The 15,059-nt window shown below is 48.5% G+C and overlaps 1 protein-coding gene across 1 annotated transcript in view; it reads right to left on the bottom strand.

Moving 5' to 3' along the window:
* Window positions 1-15,059, bottom strand: part of TGM4 (transglutaminase 4) — a 35,072-nt gene that overhangs the window by 17,377 nt on the left and 2,636 nt on the right. The window contains exon 2 of the mRNA XM_072853780.1: window positions 10,639-10,785. Within this exon, the coding sequence (XP_072709881.1) occupies window positions 10,639-10,785 (147 nt within the window). The remainder of the gene's footprint in view (window positions 1-10,638; window positions 10,786-15,059) is intronic.

The following is a 15,059-nucleotide window of genomic DNA, read 5'->3' as shown; positions in this document are numbered from 1 at the left end:
ACATGTAATCTGAACATTTACGATGTAATTATTGGTTTCAACTTAATTGCAGCAACAGAGTAATCCACTTCATCTGAAGGCACTGAGAGTAGCTTTCTAATGCAGTCTCAACCTGTTATATATATATAATTCCATGCTTGGTTGGAGGCAGCTTAAATTGTGTTGACACAGTAGTCCTATAGCAAAACACATATTTTTGCAAACAGGAACGGGTTGATGTCGCTGATGCTTTGCTCCTGAAAAAACTTTATGTATGTGCGTGCTGGAGGGTCAGTGGTGGAGGAAGGGCATGTATTCATCAGGAACAGACACATTTCCAGTCCTAGAAGGTTTTGCAAAAGGCTGATTTCAACAGCACACATGTTCTGACCCTCACTTTGAACCTCAGAGTTCAAGGAAAGAGTGTAGAAGTTAGATGGGTGGGGGTTCTGCCCTGCCATGAACCTACTTCATCTTGTAAGCTGGCTGCTCTTTTCACTGTCTACAGGAATTTGTTGTTTATGCCAGTAGACCGCATCTAGCTTTCAAGTTCTCCTTTCACTTTGTGCAGCTGCTGCTCTTGCCTGCTCCCATTATCTTTCTCTATGCACTGGTAGTATCTCAATTCAAGGGCACTAAACTTGGCATATGGTATAACACTCCTACATGAGTTTCCTCCCCTGGCTCGTACAAGCTTGCCCTGACAGGAAAGGTCATGGAACTGTAATACCCACCGAGAGAGTTGCTGGCAAGGTCCGAGAAAAGGGATTTCAACTTAAACTGCAGGAACATTTTTCAAAGACATGGTTTCAGCTTGTTTCATGTTGTGAGCAGGTGATTGCTGTCCTTCCTACAGGTAAATCTCCTTTTGTCTTTGCTGGCCAGAGTGGCTGGCTGTGGTTCAGCAGCGTGGCTTTTTTTCCTCCTCCTTGGTGAAACTACGAAAAATACCAGGCCTTTTGAATTTTTTTTCCCAAACAGTTACAACAGTTAATTGTTTCAATCCATCTCATAAAAGTATACTCTTCTAATTAACAGGAGCAGGAGATGATATTTTTTTCACAGGCAATCTCCAGCCTATTACCAATAACTTCAGTGACTCACTTCCCAGCTTGCAAAATCAGACACCAGAGGCTATCAGCCTTATCTGCATCTATCTGCTGCAAGGTAAGTCACCTTATTAGCTGGCATAAGAAGGTAATAAAATGCAAATAAATAAAATCAGAATTGCCTAGTAGCTGCTCCCCTATTTACAAGCTTGCCCTTTGTCTCAGGTTTTGTTTATTTTGTGTATCTAAAATGACAAGAACAAGTAAAACTTCCAAAGCATAGCCACAGATATCAATGCCAAGTAGGAAGGACATGAAGTGCAACACAATCCTTAGCTTTACAGTTTTATTCACTTGCAGCCCCATGTCTAGTTGGGGAGAAGTTGCCTTTTATAATGGTAATGTACCGACCTGCATTTTTTATAATCATCGAAGGCTTCACGTTGCTTCTGTTTTGTCCTTTTTTTAGTATGTCCAGTCAGAGTAACACTCAAAATGAAACACAGATCAAAAGCACCACAGGCTTCCTTTTCGGCACTCTGGAAAGGTGAACTAATCCTTCCAGTTGCCCTGCAAAGCTGCTCCAAGGTGCCAAGGGGTGAGCGGTGCATCCGCCAAGGTACACACACATACAGCCCAGGTCTGGGTCCTGAGGGGCACCACGGCGAGAAGGTGCCTTCCACTGACCACAGCAGGACTGCTCCCACGTGTACCATCTAGTACGTGTTGTGTTGAGTCCTTCCTGAATCACAGCCTAGGGAACGATAAGTAATGAGAAGTCTTGGGGGGATAAAAAGAAAAAAAAATGCACAGACGGAGAACAGCCGAGGGTCTGGTCCAGCTCTTTTGAGCTGGACCTTATTCGAGGTGCTATATTGGTCCTCCCCTCACCATTTCATTACGCTTGTATCTTGGTCATTAAGAATTTCCTAGTAGTGAGACGCAGCTCATCCATGTAATGACCCTGACATGTTGTGCTGCTGTTACTCTGAAAGGAGCATTGGTCTGATCACTTCTCACTCATGTACACCAACCATGGGCAGTGACCGTGGCCGGTCAGCTACATCCCAAGGGCATCCTGTGTTCCCAGCAGGCAGCTATTCTTCTAATCTTACATGAGCCAACTTGTGGCAGGCAATTGGATATGAGGGGTTGAGGCAAGATGGCCAAGCCCAGATCTTAACTGATTCCAAGTCATCTGGCCCCAGCTACCTGGTAATGAGTTTCTCACAGGCAAATACCAGAGAAGTGATTGATGCCAATAAAATTATTACAGAAATTCCATTGTTTCCTTCTCACTGAACCTTGAAAGGGGGTTTTTGGACCTCAAGTTAAGGATGTAGGTGACTAGCTTTGGGCATTTACTTCCAGAAGGAATGAAAGCCATATTGCTCTGTGCCCAGCCCAGCACCACCCAGGGAGACTGCTTCTGAAGAAGGCAAAGACAAAGATGAAACAGAGACCACAACTACACATATACCAAATGCCAGCTTATGGTCTTGTGATCCCTACACTTTCCCTGCCCTGAAAGAGAAATCCAGTGGTCATCACAGGAAACTGAGGCTTTAGGCCAGGCCATCTTGGAAAAATACAGAACTGCTTTAACAGCAAGCCAAAATGCTATAATGTTAAAATATCTTTTCTGGTTGCTTTTCAAGATCCCTTTCTCCTTCCCTGGTTGAGATGCAAGAGGCAAAATTGCAAAACCACTCTAGATACAGGGTGCAACTATGTGTAAAGGTTGAACTTGGGACTTTGGTACTGTGACTGCTTGACCCTCAACTCTGGTACAACTGTTGCACTGGGAACACCAAAATAAGCATGCTCCAGTGCCGAGAAGATTATTGTGTATTGGACTAAAATGACTCATTATAAGGTACTTCTGCTTCTCAGCAAAATTTAGAATTTTGTGCAAGAAATTACAAAAGAAAGATCTCCATTGTGTCACTTCTTCCAGACAGCAGCTTTCGTTTTTAATAAAATTGCCTCCTTTTTGAACCCAACGAACCTGCCAGCATCTGCTGTGTTCCACGGGCAGGAGTTCCCCAGCTGAATGACACAACGTAGGAGAAGGAAGCTCCTCTGGCTTTGAAGCTGCTGCCTGCTAGCTTCCCTTGCGGCCCCCGTCCTTGTGGTAGAGGAGACAGTCAACAGCTACGCCAGCTTACTTTCTCCACGCAACTCACGGTCTTCTCAGCCCCTGTTACAAACCACCACCCTCTCTTTTCCACACTGAACGCTCCTAGCCTGCTAACTCCTTCCTCACACCTTCGTCCCACCCTATCAAGAGACCCAAGATGGGAAGAAGGACCCTCTCCCACCGTGCAGCCCTGCAGCCCGCAGTGTGTGCTTGGAAAGGGTCCAGCGGGGTGGGTGCAGTTACTCCACGGCCGTATCCACCCTACTGCCACTGACCCATGAACTAACTTCGAGTGTGCATGTCTGACCACACTGACTGATTGCAGTGTGGACACGTATCCACAGACTACACCTCAAGCAAACAATATGAAAAGGTATGAGGAAAAATAAAGCAAAAGCGGGCTGCAAAAAATAAATGGTAAGGGCAAGGAAATCAATAGCACAAATATTGAATCAGGGATAAAACAGTTTATCCATGTATTAAAAACAGCTTCAGAGAACAAGGAAAATACTGACAGAATACTTTCCCACCTACAGGATATGTGTTTGGCTGCACGTGTCTAAGTGAGAAAACAGAAACTTGCATGCCAGTGTCTTCAAGTAACATTTTTTTTCTGCAGGGGTGGTGCGACAGCTTCTCCCATCTGTCTGTGTGGGTGTCTGTGTCCATATACATATAGATGTAAACAGTCTACAGACTACAGGTCAGATTATGCCATGCTGCATCCCCACCAGTCAGCAGCGCGACTGAAATCGCTATGTGATGGGAAGGGAAAACCTTCCCAGACCAGTGGGATTTGGAGGAAGGAGCCGGTCCTGCCCAGTGCTGGAGACCCAGCTCACGTGGCACGCAGGAGCAGACCCAAAGCACAGTGGGTGCAAAGGCTTTGACCCACCCCTGGACATGTGGATGTCACATGCGGGAGCCTCCTTGGTATGGTGGGATTGACTGAGGGCAGGGATCTGTGGTTATTTGTCCTGAAAGGCAACCAAGCCAGCATACTCCCGCTCACCCCTCTTCGCAGCATCCAGGCCAGCACCCTTCACAGCAGCACGAGATACCCTCGCCTTGGTAGGCAGCTGGAGTAGCTCCATGCCCACCAGAGTTTCTTAGGAAGCGTTTTCATGCAGCCCTGGTTCCTGGCAGAGCCATGCCTGTGAGTTGCCTAACTCAAGAGTGTCCTGAAGGGAATGAGTCATTCAAACTACCTCCTCTCTGGATGAGGAAACAGTCACTTAGCAGTGGGAAATGTGGCATTTGTAATACCTCATTCTTCCCTGGGGCACTGCTCATGTCTCTCTAAGCATTGCCTTAACTCACTGAAAGCAATTAGGTGTAAAGCCCTAGCTGATGTTCAGACTGTGCACATGCACCAGGTCACGGTGCCAAGCAGAATCGTTCGACTCCTATCTCTTGCTGCAAAAAAGAAGAGGCTCCACTTTTGTCTGGGGAGGTGGCGAACTGCTCATGTGGCCAAGCCCCAGCCCCAGCTGCCACAGGTGAGATGAAATCCCAGCCCGTAGCGGCCTCCAAGCCAAGGGAGATTGAGCGATGGGTTCAAAATGTACGTGCCTCCAAAAACCAGTGGTACCATCTGCCACACCCCACTTACTACCACTCTTCCCAGTCCTCCCCTCCCACTTATTTCTGTCGTCGCAGCGGAGCCTCACTGCCATGCAAGACGTGTGCAGGGTGAGCACGGCGTGCATCATCTCCCCCAGCAAAAGTGGGAGTCCCAACCCAGGAGCTCGCCACACATTAACCCAGCACCAGCAATCCCTCAGGACTTCAAGGGCATGCAGTAGCCCTGGGGAGCTGCTTAGGAAGTCTTGGCAATTAGTACAGCCATTCACAGCCACTTTTCCTTAAACCCAGCAGAAAAATTGAAACAACCAAGAGGGTTACAGAAAACAAAAAGTTTCCTTGGAGAGTGAACAGAGTGGCTGGTTGGTTGCTCAGCAGGGCAAAAAGTGTTCTGTCAAATGCTGCTACTGGACATGGGTTCCTGTGGTGCTGCATGCAGCTACGGCATGGAGCACTGCAAGGTCCTGGCTTCCCAGTGCTTTGGTAACCCCATGCTGGGCTGCTGCAGCTGGCTGGCGTTACCCTGCTCCGGGAGCCACTGCTAGCTTTGCATGCAGCAGGCTGTTTCCTCAACCAGCAAAGGTTCAAATACACAAAGCACTTCATTATCAGCAGCTAAGTACGGTGGGCTCCTTCTCCTTTGATAACAATGCATTTGTTTTCAGGCTACGAATGCATATCTAAGTGTCTGTTATGATTTCTGTGGTTGGCCAACAAGCCTCTGGTAGCCTAGGTCTGTATGGTGTCTCAAGCAGGAACCTCCTTTCTGTGGCACAGCAGCATTTAATGGGAACTGCCAAACTTGGAGGCAAAAGGGCAAACCAGCTTCAGTTATAGATGGTGTTGCTCATGAAATCCATCCATAGGTCACAAAAAGTCCAACCTCCTGCCCAGATGTGATGGCCACCAACACTAGGTTGGGTCAGTTGAGGTCTTGTCTAGCTGAGCCTCGAAAACCTCCATGGGTGGAGACTCTGCCGCCTCTCTGGGTGCTAAAGTATCTAGAAACAGACTTGCCTTAGAAAGGGCACTGTAACACCTAGCCCAACAACCATCTTCCACCTGAAGCTAGAAGGCGTTGCTTTACAGTCTAAAATACTTTGTTTCTTCCTCAGGACCACATTTTCAGAAATGTCTTCTTGCAATCCTTTCCTTTAAAAAGTGACATGATGCAACACCCCCCACACTTGATTTTTAGAGGCGAACTCCTGGCTCTCCTGGGAAGGCTTTTACCACTGACTTGAGCTCACCCCAGATTTTTCTCTGAGACCAAGTGAGCTGCAGGCACTGCATGGTTTGCTGTGGACAAGTGCCCACCCTGCACAACTCCCCTCCACAGCTCTCAAACCTCCAAAATGAAGGCTTGCTGCTGCTCTTCTGCAGAAGGTGAGCAGAACACCTGGCAACACAAACACATCAGGATTAGTACCCATTATTCATAACTTCATGGTTTTTCTGTGACAGCCAAGGTCAAAGCCAAGGCACCACTCTTAGGGTGTGTTGTCACCATGACTTCCTTCTTCGAACACATCCCACCGCTTGCAACATTTTAGTGGAATTAAGTGTGTGTGTGACACCCTTGCAATGTGATCAGTATTTAAGGTCTCTGAAGGGTCAACACAGGGCACTGAATCAAGTTCCTTGGAAATTTTAAATATACCAAACTCAGCAGAACAATCTACTGATCTCATTGCATCTACTTCTACTACCTATCACTTGGGCAAACATACTGTCCTTCAAGTTATTTTGATACATGCTGAGACCAAGATATTGTACAAACCTTCCAAGTTTCAGTGGCTCTTCGTCAATGACAACGAGGTTGTCAGGTTTTCTGTATAGCTCCTTATCTAATCAGTCAAACTATGCTTTAATGTTGATGTTATATGTTTAATGTTTAATGCTTATAATTTCATTTGGCTTTGTTTCTTGTAAGGGTATACAAGGTATTATTTACCTTAGAATATAATACTCTTGGACATGGTTTATACAACAGACTTTTCAAAATGCTTCCCACCATTAAATCAAGAATACTTACTTCAATCTTCATAAGTGACATTGTGAGCCTTGCTGTTAACCACACACCTGCTCCTTCTACCGTTTAAAGCGTGACATGGTATAGCCCTGCTTGAGGAAAACCTGATGAACAAAGTGCTGAAAAATTAGGGTTGTGTTTGAGAAGGAGGGGAAGGTGCAGGAAAGACTCATTATAGCCAACACCTGGGAGATGTGCAAACAAAAGTGTATTCCACTGGAATTTCAGTGGAAATGTGTGCCTGAGACTCTTCTCTAAAAATACCTCGGCTCAAGTGTGCAAAAATTCCATGCAAGCACATTACTGTAGTTCCCGCATAAGAGTAACCCACCTTCTGCCTTGGTACACTAAGGTGTTATGGTTGGCCATCATCTTCAGCCACCTTACAAGGTCCACCACATTTGAACCACTCACTCTTCAAACACAGCTCGCTCATTAGTCTCACATCACTTTTTTGTGTGTGTATGTGGTCTAAAACACCTGTAAATATTAGATTTCAGCCACTGAGCTTTGGACAGTGTTTTAATTTGGAAATGTCGGCCCCCCTTTTTGAGATCACCTCCAGCTGCATTTTGGATGACCGGACATGAACCATTTACCAGAAGCACATCGCTTTGCCGTACGGTGATTGCAGCCTTCCTTGCAGCCCTGGCCCCAAGCTGACAAGCAACATCAGCAGACGTGGGCCAAACCCTGTGTACGTAGAGGAGAGGGATTCTGCCAAAAAACGCACCCTGCTTGGCAATCTTTTCTTCCCACAGGAATTGGTGGAACACGTGTTTCCACTCCCACCTTCAAGTATTTACAACAGTGAGTTTACAGCCCTAGTTTATGTTCTCCTGCCTAAAAGTAATGTAAGTCACCAAGTAAAACACCGCCCACACTTCCTGCACATGTGTAATTTCCTAGACCTTGACCTCCAACAACGACTGTAATGAAGAAATGTCAGTTTTGAGATAGTCCATGTTAAAAAACTTTCCAAAAGGTTTGTTAGGAGGAGGGGCAACAGACAAATTAACCAGAGAGGAGAGAGCCTGGTCTTTCTGCCATTCGTGCAAAGGCGGCCACAGCTTACAGCTGGCTGAGAGTTGATACCAAGGGCAAACAAATCAGGCTTGCAGCCTTCATTATTTCTCCATCACGTATGAAGGTCTAAGGAGACTTGATGTATTTAGAAATACATAGCTCCTAGTTGTCATCTCCACAGACCTATGAGGGATGCCGGGTCATCACATCAAGTGCCAGCTTCCCAGGCAGCTGGACGTGTCTCACTCTTTCCATCTGTGCTGCTACCCAAAGAGCTCCCCAGGTGCAAACACCCATGCTGGTAAGGAGGAAAGGCACTCAGAGCACTCTGCCCTCTTCCCCACCACATAGGCAGCTCCTCTCTTTGGACTTATGAAGACTTATGAACTCGCTGAGGGGAGAGGCAAAGGCATTGTCCCTCTGGGGACATGGCTGCCTGACATGATGAGTTAGACTCTTTTGAAGCAGGGGACTTGGAGCAAACAGCTCCTGGCGGACACTGACTTTTTCTTTCTGATATGAAGAAGGAAAAGGCACAAATCCAACTCCAGTGGCAGACTTCCACCTGCAAGTCTATTTTTACGCTCCTGCTGGACATGGCGCAGATCTGCCAGTCATGACAAACCTGACAGGTTCTGATATGGAGGCTCGCAGAAATGTGTCCTTAGGTTTGCTGCACATGCCACAACTGTGACTCACTTTCTGTCGTTACAAGACAGAGACAACCTGGCAAGCCCAGAGCAAACAAGTGATATCACCACCACGATGCATACATTTACAGGCATCATTATATTTCTTGATTAGGATTGCAACTAAAAAATTTCCAAGTAAAACAAGATGTGTGGGCACGGGAAAGAAGTCAATACCTTAGAAATGATGATTCCTCATGCATGCACCATGTCGACAGGCATCTCATCCTGACCACTGAGTAATCACTGACACAAATTTGGCATGTGTGGGTACCAGTGATCTGGTTGATTACATCGCACGAATGGAAATCAGCATTATCCAGAGGTGTAAAAAAAATGTTGCTTGAGAAACTCCATTTTACGAAACGTTAAACCAATTGCCAGCTTAAGTGGGGGGATGGGGATGTGTTGAACATGGACACCCCCAGTGAAAGCCGCTGCCTGTTCACATGCAGCCTGTTGTAGTCTCCCAAAATTACAGTTTGATCTACACACAGCAGGAATGGTGATGAAAAACCCATCCTGGTTAAGAGTTTAAAGGAAAGAGCAGCAATCTTACAGTGAATAACGTGTCAGGAATGGGTAAGTGGGAATTATAGGTGTCGGATACAAACGGCAAGTTAAAAGGTATATGTGACTGACAGGGGAAGCTGAAGGAATTAATGAAAGGCTCCACAGCCTTACAGGCAGCACAAGCTTGGGGCAGGCATGGGGCCATTTCAAAAGGCAGAGAGGAAAGTCAGGAACAGCAGAGCAGAAATATCAGCTGCCTTCAGTGTCTACTTCTGATTGCTCTTCTATTTTGGGATGGGTCTTCTTATGGAAAAGTACTGATGCACAGGCACCTTCCACAGCCACAATGTTTACTTTCAGCCTTCCCCGAACTGGGAAAGCTCTGCAGCTGCAGGGTGTGAAGAGGAGGAGCAGCTGATAAGCCTCTGGCCCTGATTTCCACAATACTGACTCAGAGCAGACCAGCTCCCTCCAAGGCTGTCACTGCCACCACACCACCGCTGGCCTGCCGGGAAAGATGCGACCAGCATGACTTTGCAAGGTGGCAGATCAGCAGGCCAGCAGGGGTTAGCAGGTTTGTGGCTGGAGGCAGGCTGGCGAGGGGGACGGGTGGCAAGGTGCCGTGCCCCCTCGGGCAGCCATCACGCATCCTTCTTCTCCGCTGGGAGCCATGCCGGCCGGGGCGCAGCTGTGTGCAGCAGCAGGAGGCCGCAGAGCGTCATGGTGAGGCCGACCCACCACAGAGTGGTCCACATCTCCCCGAAGAGAAGCTTGCCCAGGATGGCCTGAAGGAAAAGATAAGAGACAAATCTTTGCCGGGCCAAGCCACCCCAAAGCCTCCTGTGCTGCCAGAGCTGCGGGGACTTCTGCTGGGAGAGCTGACCTGGAAAAAAACTGCTTGAGGAAACTCCTGCTGGGACCACCAAGAGAAACAGCTGCTGCGGGTGATGCCGGTGACGACCTACCCAGCCTGGAAGCACAGTCAGATTGTGGTCCTAAAACAGGATTTTTTGGCAGACGTGCATGTGCTTTGCTGCCTTCCCAGAACCTCTCGGGAGCCAAATGTCCAGTCGACTGGGCGGCTCCAGTCGATATAAAAAGGGGCCCCGCTGACTTGAGTTTTGGACATGACCATGAGCTGGCTGAGAGCTGTTGGAGCACAGAAACAAGGTGGACAGCTGCTGAGAAAATCGAGCAGAAAAAACATGCAGGTCGAAAATGCTCTTGCTGTCACTAGAGACAGTATATCTTCACAGCCAGCTAGGGTGGCTTTGGCTTGTCACAGGTGAGGTGTTGCAAAGGAAAAGCAAAACAAAGCAAAGCTCCCAGCTCTCACTGGCAATTAGAAAAGTTCAGTAAACTGTACAGCTGCTGCAAGGCACTGCACTGGGCAGCAGTGCCCTTCCTTCTGCACCACCCAGAGAAGCCCTACAGCCTCTGCCATGAACAACAGGCAGAGCAGCTGAGGCCTGCTACAATCATTTCATGTCTGCCTGTGACTCCCTTTTGTGGCCAGCAATGCCGGTTGCGCTGGGAGGTGAGCGACGACTCGTCAAGTCCAGTGTGACCGTTCCCACATCGCTGTGCTCTTCCAGGCTTCAGCACCTGGGGAAGGGATCTACTCACCGAAGAGATGAAGTTGGAGGCTGTCGCCGTCACAGAGGCAGTCGCTGAGGAGGAAGAGAGTCGCAAGGCTTTTGCAAAGACCGTCCACATCACCGCATTGCATGCAAACACCAAGCCAACACAGCCAATGCGAAGCAGCACAGGCAGCTGTAGGACAAAAGGGAAAAACCCATGTATTTTCACTGACCACTCATTTACCCTCACTATTTCATGGGTGCTTTGGAGCAAAACCTAATGGTGTGGGCTGGTATTACATGAAGATGAACCATAGAATCATAGAATCGTTTAGGTTGGAAAAGACCTTTGAGATCATCGAATCCAACCGTTAACCTAACACTGCCAAGTCCACCACTAAACCATGTCCCTGAGCACCACAACTACAGGTTTTTTAAAGACCTCCAGGGGTGGTGCCTCAAGCACTTCCCTGGGCAGCCGCTTCCAATGCTTGACAAGCCTTTTGGTGAAGAAATGTTTCCTAACAACCAATCTAAAGCTCCTCTGGCGCAACTTGAAGCCGTTTGCTCTTGTCCTATCGCCTGTTTCTTGGCAGAAGAGACCGATCCCCATCTCTCTACAACCTCCTTTCAGGGAGTTGTAGAGAGCGGGAAGGTCTCCCCTGAGCCTCCTTTTCTCCAGGCTAAACAACCCCAGTTCCCTCAGTCGCTCCTCATAAGACTTGTGCTCCAGACCCTTCACCAGCTTCGTTGCCCTTCTCTGGACACGCTCCGGCACCTCAATGTCCTTCTTGTAGTGAAGGGCCCAAAACTGAACACAGTATTTGAGGTGCAGCCTCCCCAGTGCTGAGTACAGGGGGATGATCACTTCCCTAGTCCTGTGGCCACACTATGTCTGATACAAGCCAGGATGCCATTGGCTTTCTTGGCCACCTGGGCACACTGCTGGCTCATATTCAGCTGGCTGTCAACCAATACCTCCAGGTCCTTTTCTGCTGGGCAGCTTTCCAGTCACTCTTCCCCAAGCCTGTAGTTGTTGTGACCCAAGTGCAGGACCCGGCACTTAGCCTTGCTGAACCTCATACAGTTGGCCTCAGCCCATCAATCCAGCCTGTCCAGGTCCCTCTGCAGAGCCTTCCTACCCTCGAGCAGATTAACACTCCCACACAACTTGGTGTCATCTGCAAACTTACTGAGGGTGCACTCGATCCCCTCATCCAGATCATTGATCAAGATATTAAACAGAACTGGCCCCAGTACCGAGCCGTGGGGAACACCACTTGTGACCAGGCCACCAGCTGGATTTAACTCCATTCACCACAACACCATATATTAGCAACAAAAGGAGGGCTAAGGAGAATCTCCATCCTTTGTTGGATGCGGGGAGAAACATAGTGACAAAGGATGAGGAAAAGGCTGAGGTACTTAATGCCTTCTTTGCCTCAGTCTTTAAAAGTAAGACCAGTTGTTCTCCAGGTACCCAGCCCCTGAGCTGGAAGACAGGGACAGGGAGCAGAATGAAGCCCCGAGGGGAAATGGTTACTGACCTGCTACACCACTTAGACACACAGAAGCCTATGGGGCTGGATGGGATCCACCCAAGGGTACTGAGGGAGCTGGCAGAAGTGCTCACCAAGCCACTTGCAATCCTTTATCAGCAGTCCTGGCTAACCGGGGAGGTCCCAGTTGACTGGAGGTTAGCAAATGTGATGCCCATCTACAAGAAAAACTTTTTACTGTCTTCTATGACAGTAGCCAGATTAAGTTCCAGCTGGGCTTTGGGACCTCCCCCAGTGAGCACTTCTGATTTTCTCCCTGCATAACCTCACGACATCCCTGTAGTCCTCCTGAGTTGCCTGCCCCTTCTTCCAAACGTCATAAATTCTTTTTTTCCCTGAATTCCAGCCAAAGCTCTCTGTTCAGCCAGGCCAGTCTTCTTCCCTGCCAACTAGTGTTTCGGCACATAGGGATGGCCTGCTCCTGCGCCTTAAGATTTCCTTCTTGATGAATGTCCAGCCTTCCTGGACCCCTTCACCATTCAGGACTGCCTCCCAAGGGACTCTGTCAACGAGTCTCCCAAACAGGCCAAAGTCTGCCCTCCAGAAGTCCAAGGCGGCAGTTCTGCTGACCCCCCATCCTTACTTCTCCAAGAATTGAAAACTATCATTTTGTGATCACTATGCCCAGCATCCAACCGTCACATCACCCACAAGTCCTTCTCTGTTCACAAACAACAGGTCCAGCAGGGTGCCTTCCCTAGTTGGCTCACTCACCAGCAGTGTCAAGAAGTTATATATTAAATTGCAGAAGGAAACAGAAGCGAGGAAACAGCCCTGGATGGAGTGTGACCCTGGCACGTCCTGCTGTGAGTCCAGGCTCAGACCACAAGCTGGGAAGTGCCAGGACAGTGTACAGCAGCTGCCATGCCAGAAGCCAAACTCCAGAAAGCTCTCAAGCTCTTGACATGATGCACACGCAATCCAGTGAAATGCCCATCACTCATTGCTAGATGTAGGGAAAAGGGTAGAATTCAGCCCTGCCAGAGAAAGCTGCATCAAAGCTGCACGTGCTGGCACTGCGGGTGATCCAGGACCCATCGGTTGTGAATTCAGGCTAAGACCAGCGTGGTCCCAAACCACTGGTCCTCACCACTTGCCATGCCTTACTGCTGCAGTGAGGGCTGAGCAGGGTCCTGTGGGAGGAAAGCGAGAGCTGAGGGGCTTCATGCCCTACTTTGCATGCTTGCTAGAGAGCTGGTTTACTGACAGTTCTCTGCTCCAGTGTTTAGCAGCAACAAAACCGCCTCTGAATTCAAGGGCCTTCAAGGCCAACCAGGTTCTCAAGAAAGACCTCCCTCCTTAGACAACCTGACAAGACATGTAACAGCCTCAGTCTGAAAAAAGGGCAGAGTTTTGCCTAAAAAGCCTTCACAATTCAGTCTCCCCCTACAGCCATAGTTTTAGCTGCTGCAGCTATCTCCCTATCCCCTGGGTGTCAGGTACTTGACATGAAGACACCAAGGAAGGAAATCACAGGCTGAATGACTCTCATAAACACGCAGGGAGCACACGAGGGCAAGGGAAAGCATGGCTTTTTCTAAGCCCGTAGTGATCATGCCTTCACGGCCCATCACCTCTCTCAGTCCATGGCGGGCTCCATCTTGAAGCAGACAGAAACGTAGGTATGAAGCTGCAACAAACACAGCCGAGAGGTGGCACCTGCCCCGCAGGAACAACTGCACTGCAGCCAGTCGCTCAGATCAATGGGAGTCACCAACCATGCTCTGCTCCCACTCAGAAAACATTATTAACCGCAAGCTAGGGGAGGCCATAGGGATTTCTGAAGCAAGTGATGTAGCAAGTACAAAGCTAAATGGGAAGGGCCATAAAGCAAATCCCTGGTTGACAGCTGGCACAAGTGCTCCGAGGCTAACCCCATCCCAGAGAGGGATGGTTCAGGTGTTCAGCCTTGTTTTGCCCCACTTGTGGCAAAGGTCTCCAACTTCATCATGGCAACAGTAAATGATCCAAAATGATTCCCACCAAAATGATTCCCACTTTGCTTTCCCACCACTGCCATAGCAAACTCTGCAGAGAGGGATAGGAGGGACAACCATACCCAGCTGCTACTGGCCTTCTAAAGAAGAAACATGCTGCCATGTTACAGCTCACTGTGGGATGAGGTTTGCCTCCTGGCTTCACCCTCTGCCTCTGTGACCAGACACTTTTACCTTGCTCAGGGCAGTCGTGTATGTCCACATACACCTCTATTGGGTTGGCAGACTTAGGAGTAAAGAGATGAGAGGGGAAAACAATTCTCTGTGTTTCACCTAAATTCAGTATGTTATTTCCAGATCAGAAAGAGCCTACTGAGGTATGCTGCTAGGAAAAATGCCCTTAAGAAAAAGAGATCTTGTTACTGTCTTTAACCATCTGCCTGAGGGTGCAGAGAGGATGGAGCCCAGGCTCTTCTCCAAGTTATGTTGGGATATGACAAGATGCAGCAAGTAAAGATTAGAATAAGTGAAGTGTTGATCTGATACAAGGAAAAACAAAGGTGATCAAACACTGGAACAGACTTCATGGACTCCCCAGCCTTGGAGATATTAAAAACTTGACTGCGAAAGGTCATGAGCAACCTGTTGCAGAGCAGGGGTTGGACTAGAGACCTCTGGAGGTCCTGCCTAACTTGAATTAGTCTGTGAGTCTATCCATGGCAGAGCAAAGCTGGCTCCCATCATCACAGCAGCTATGCTATCTTCAAAAGTGACCCTGAACCCATGGGTTCTTCTTCTGATCTTCTTCTATTGCAGAGCCGAGGAAATCAGCTGCAGTGTACTCTTTGGAGGTGGCATAGGCCCAGCAGGAAGGTTTTCCAGAGGTCAAGTCCCTCTGCATCCTCAGCAGAGGAGGGGTCACTGCAATGGCACGCAGGCAGAGCAATAGGAACATCCCCAGGTATTCCCCA

Source organism: Ciconia boyciana, chromosome 2 (genome assembly GCF_034638445.1).
Source record: "Ciconia boyciana chromosome 2, ASM3463844v1, whole genome shotgun sequence".
NCBI classification, from domain to species: domain Eukaryota; kingdom Metazoa; phylum Chordata; class Aves; order Ciconiiformes; family Ciconiidae; genus Ciconia; species Ciconia boyciana.
This window is presented reverse-complemented; position numbering and strand designations above follow the sequence as displayed.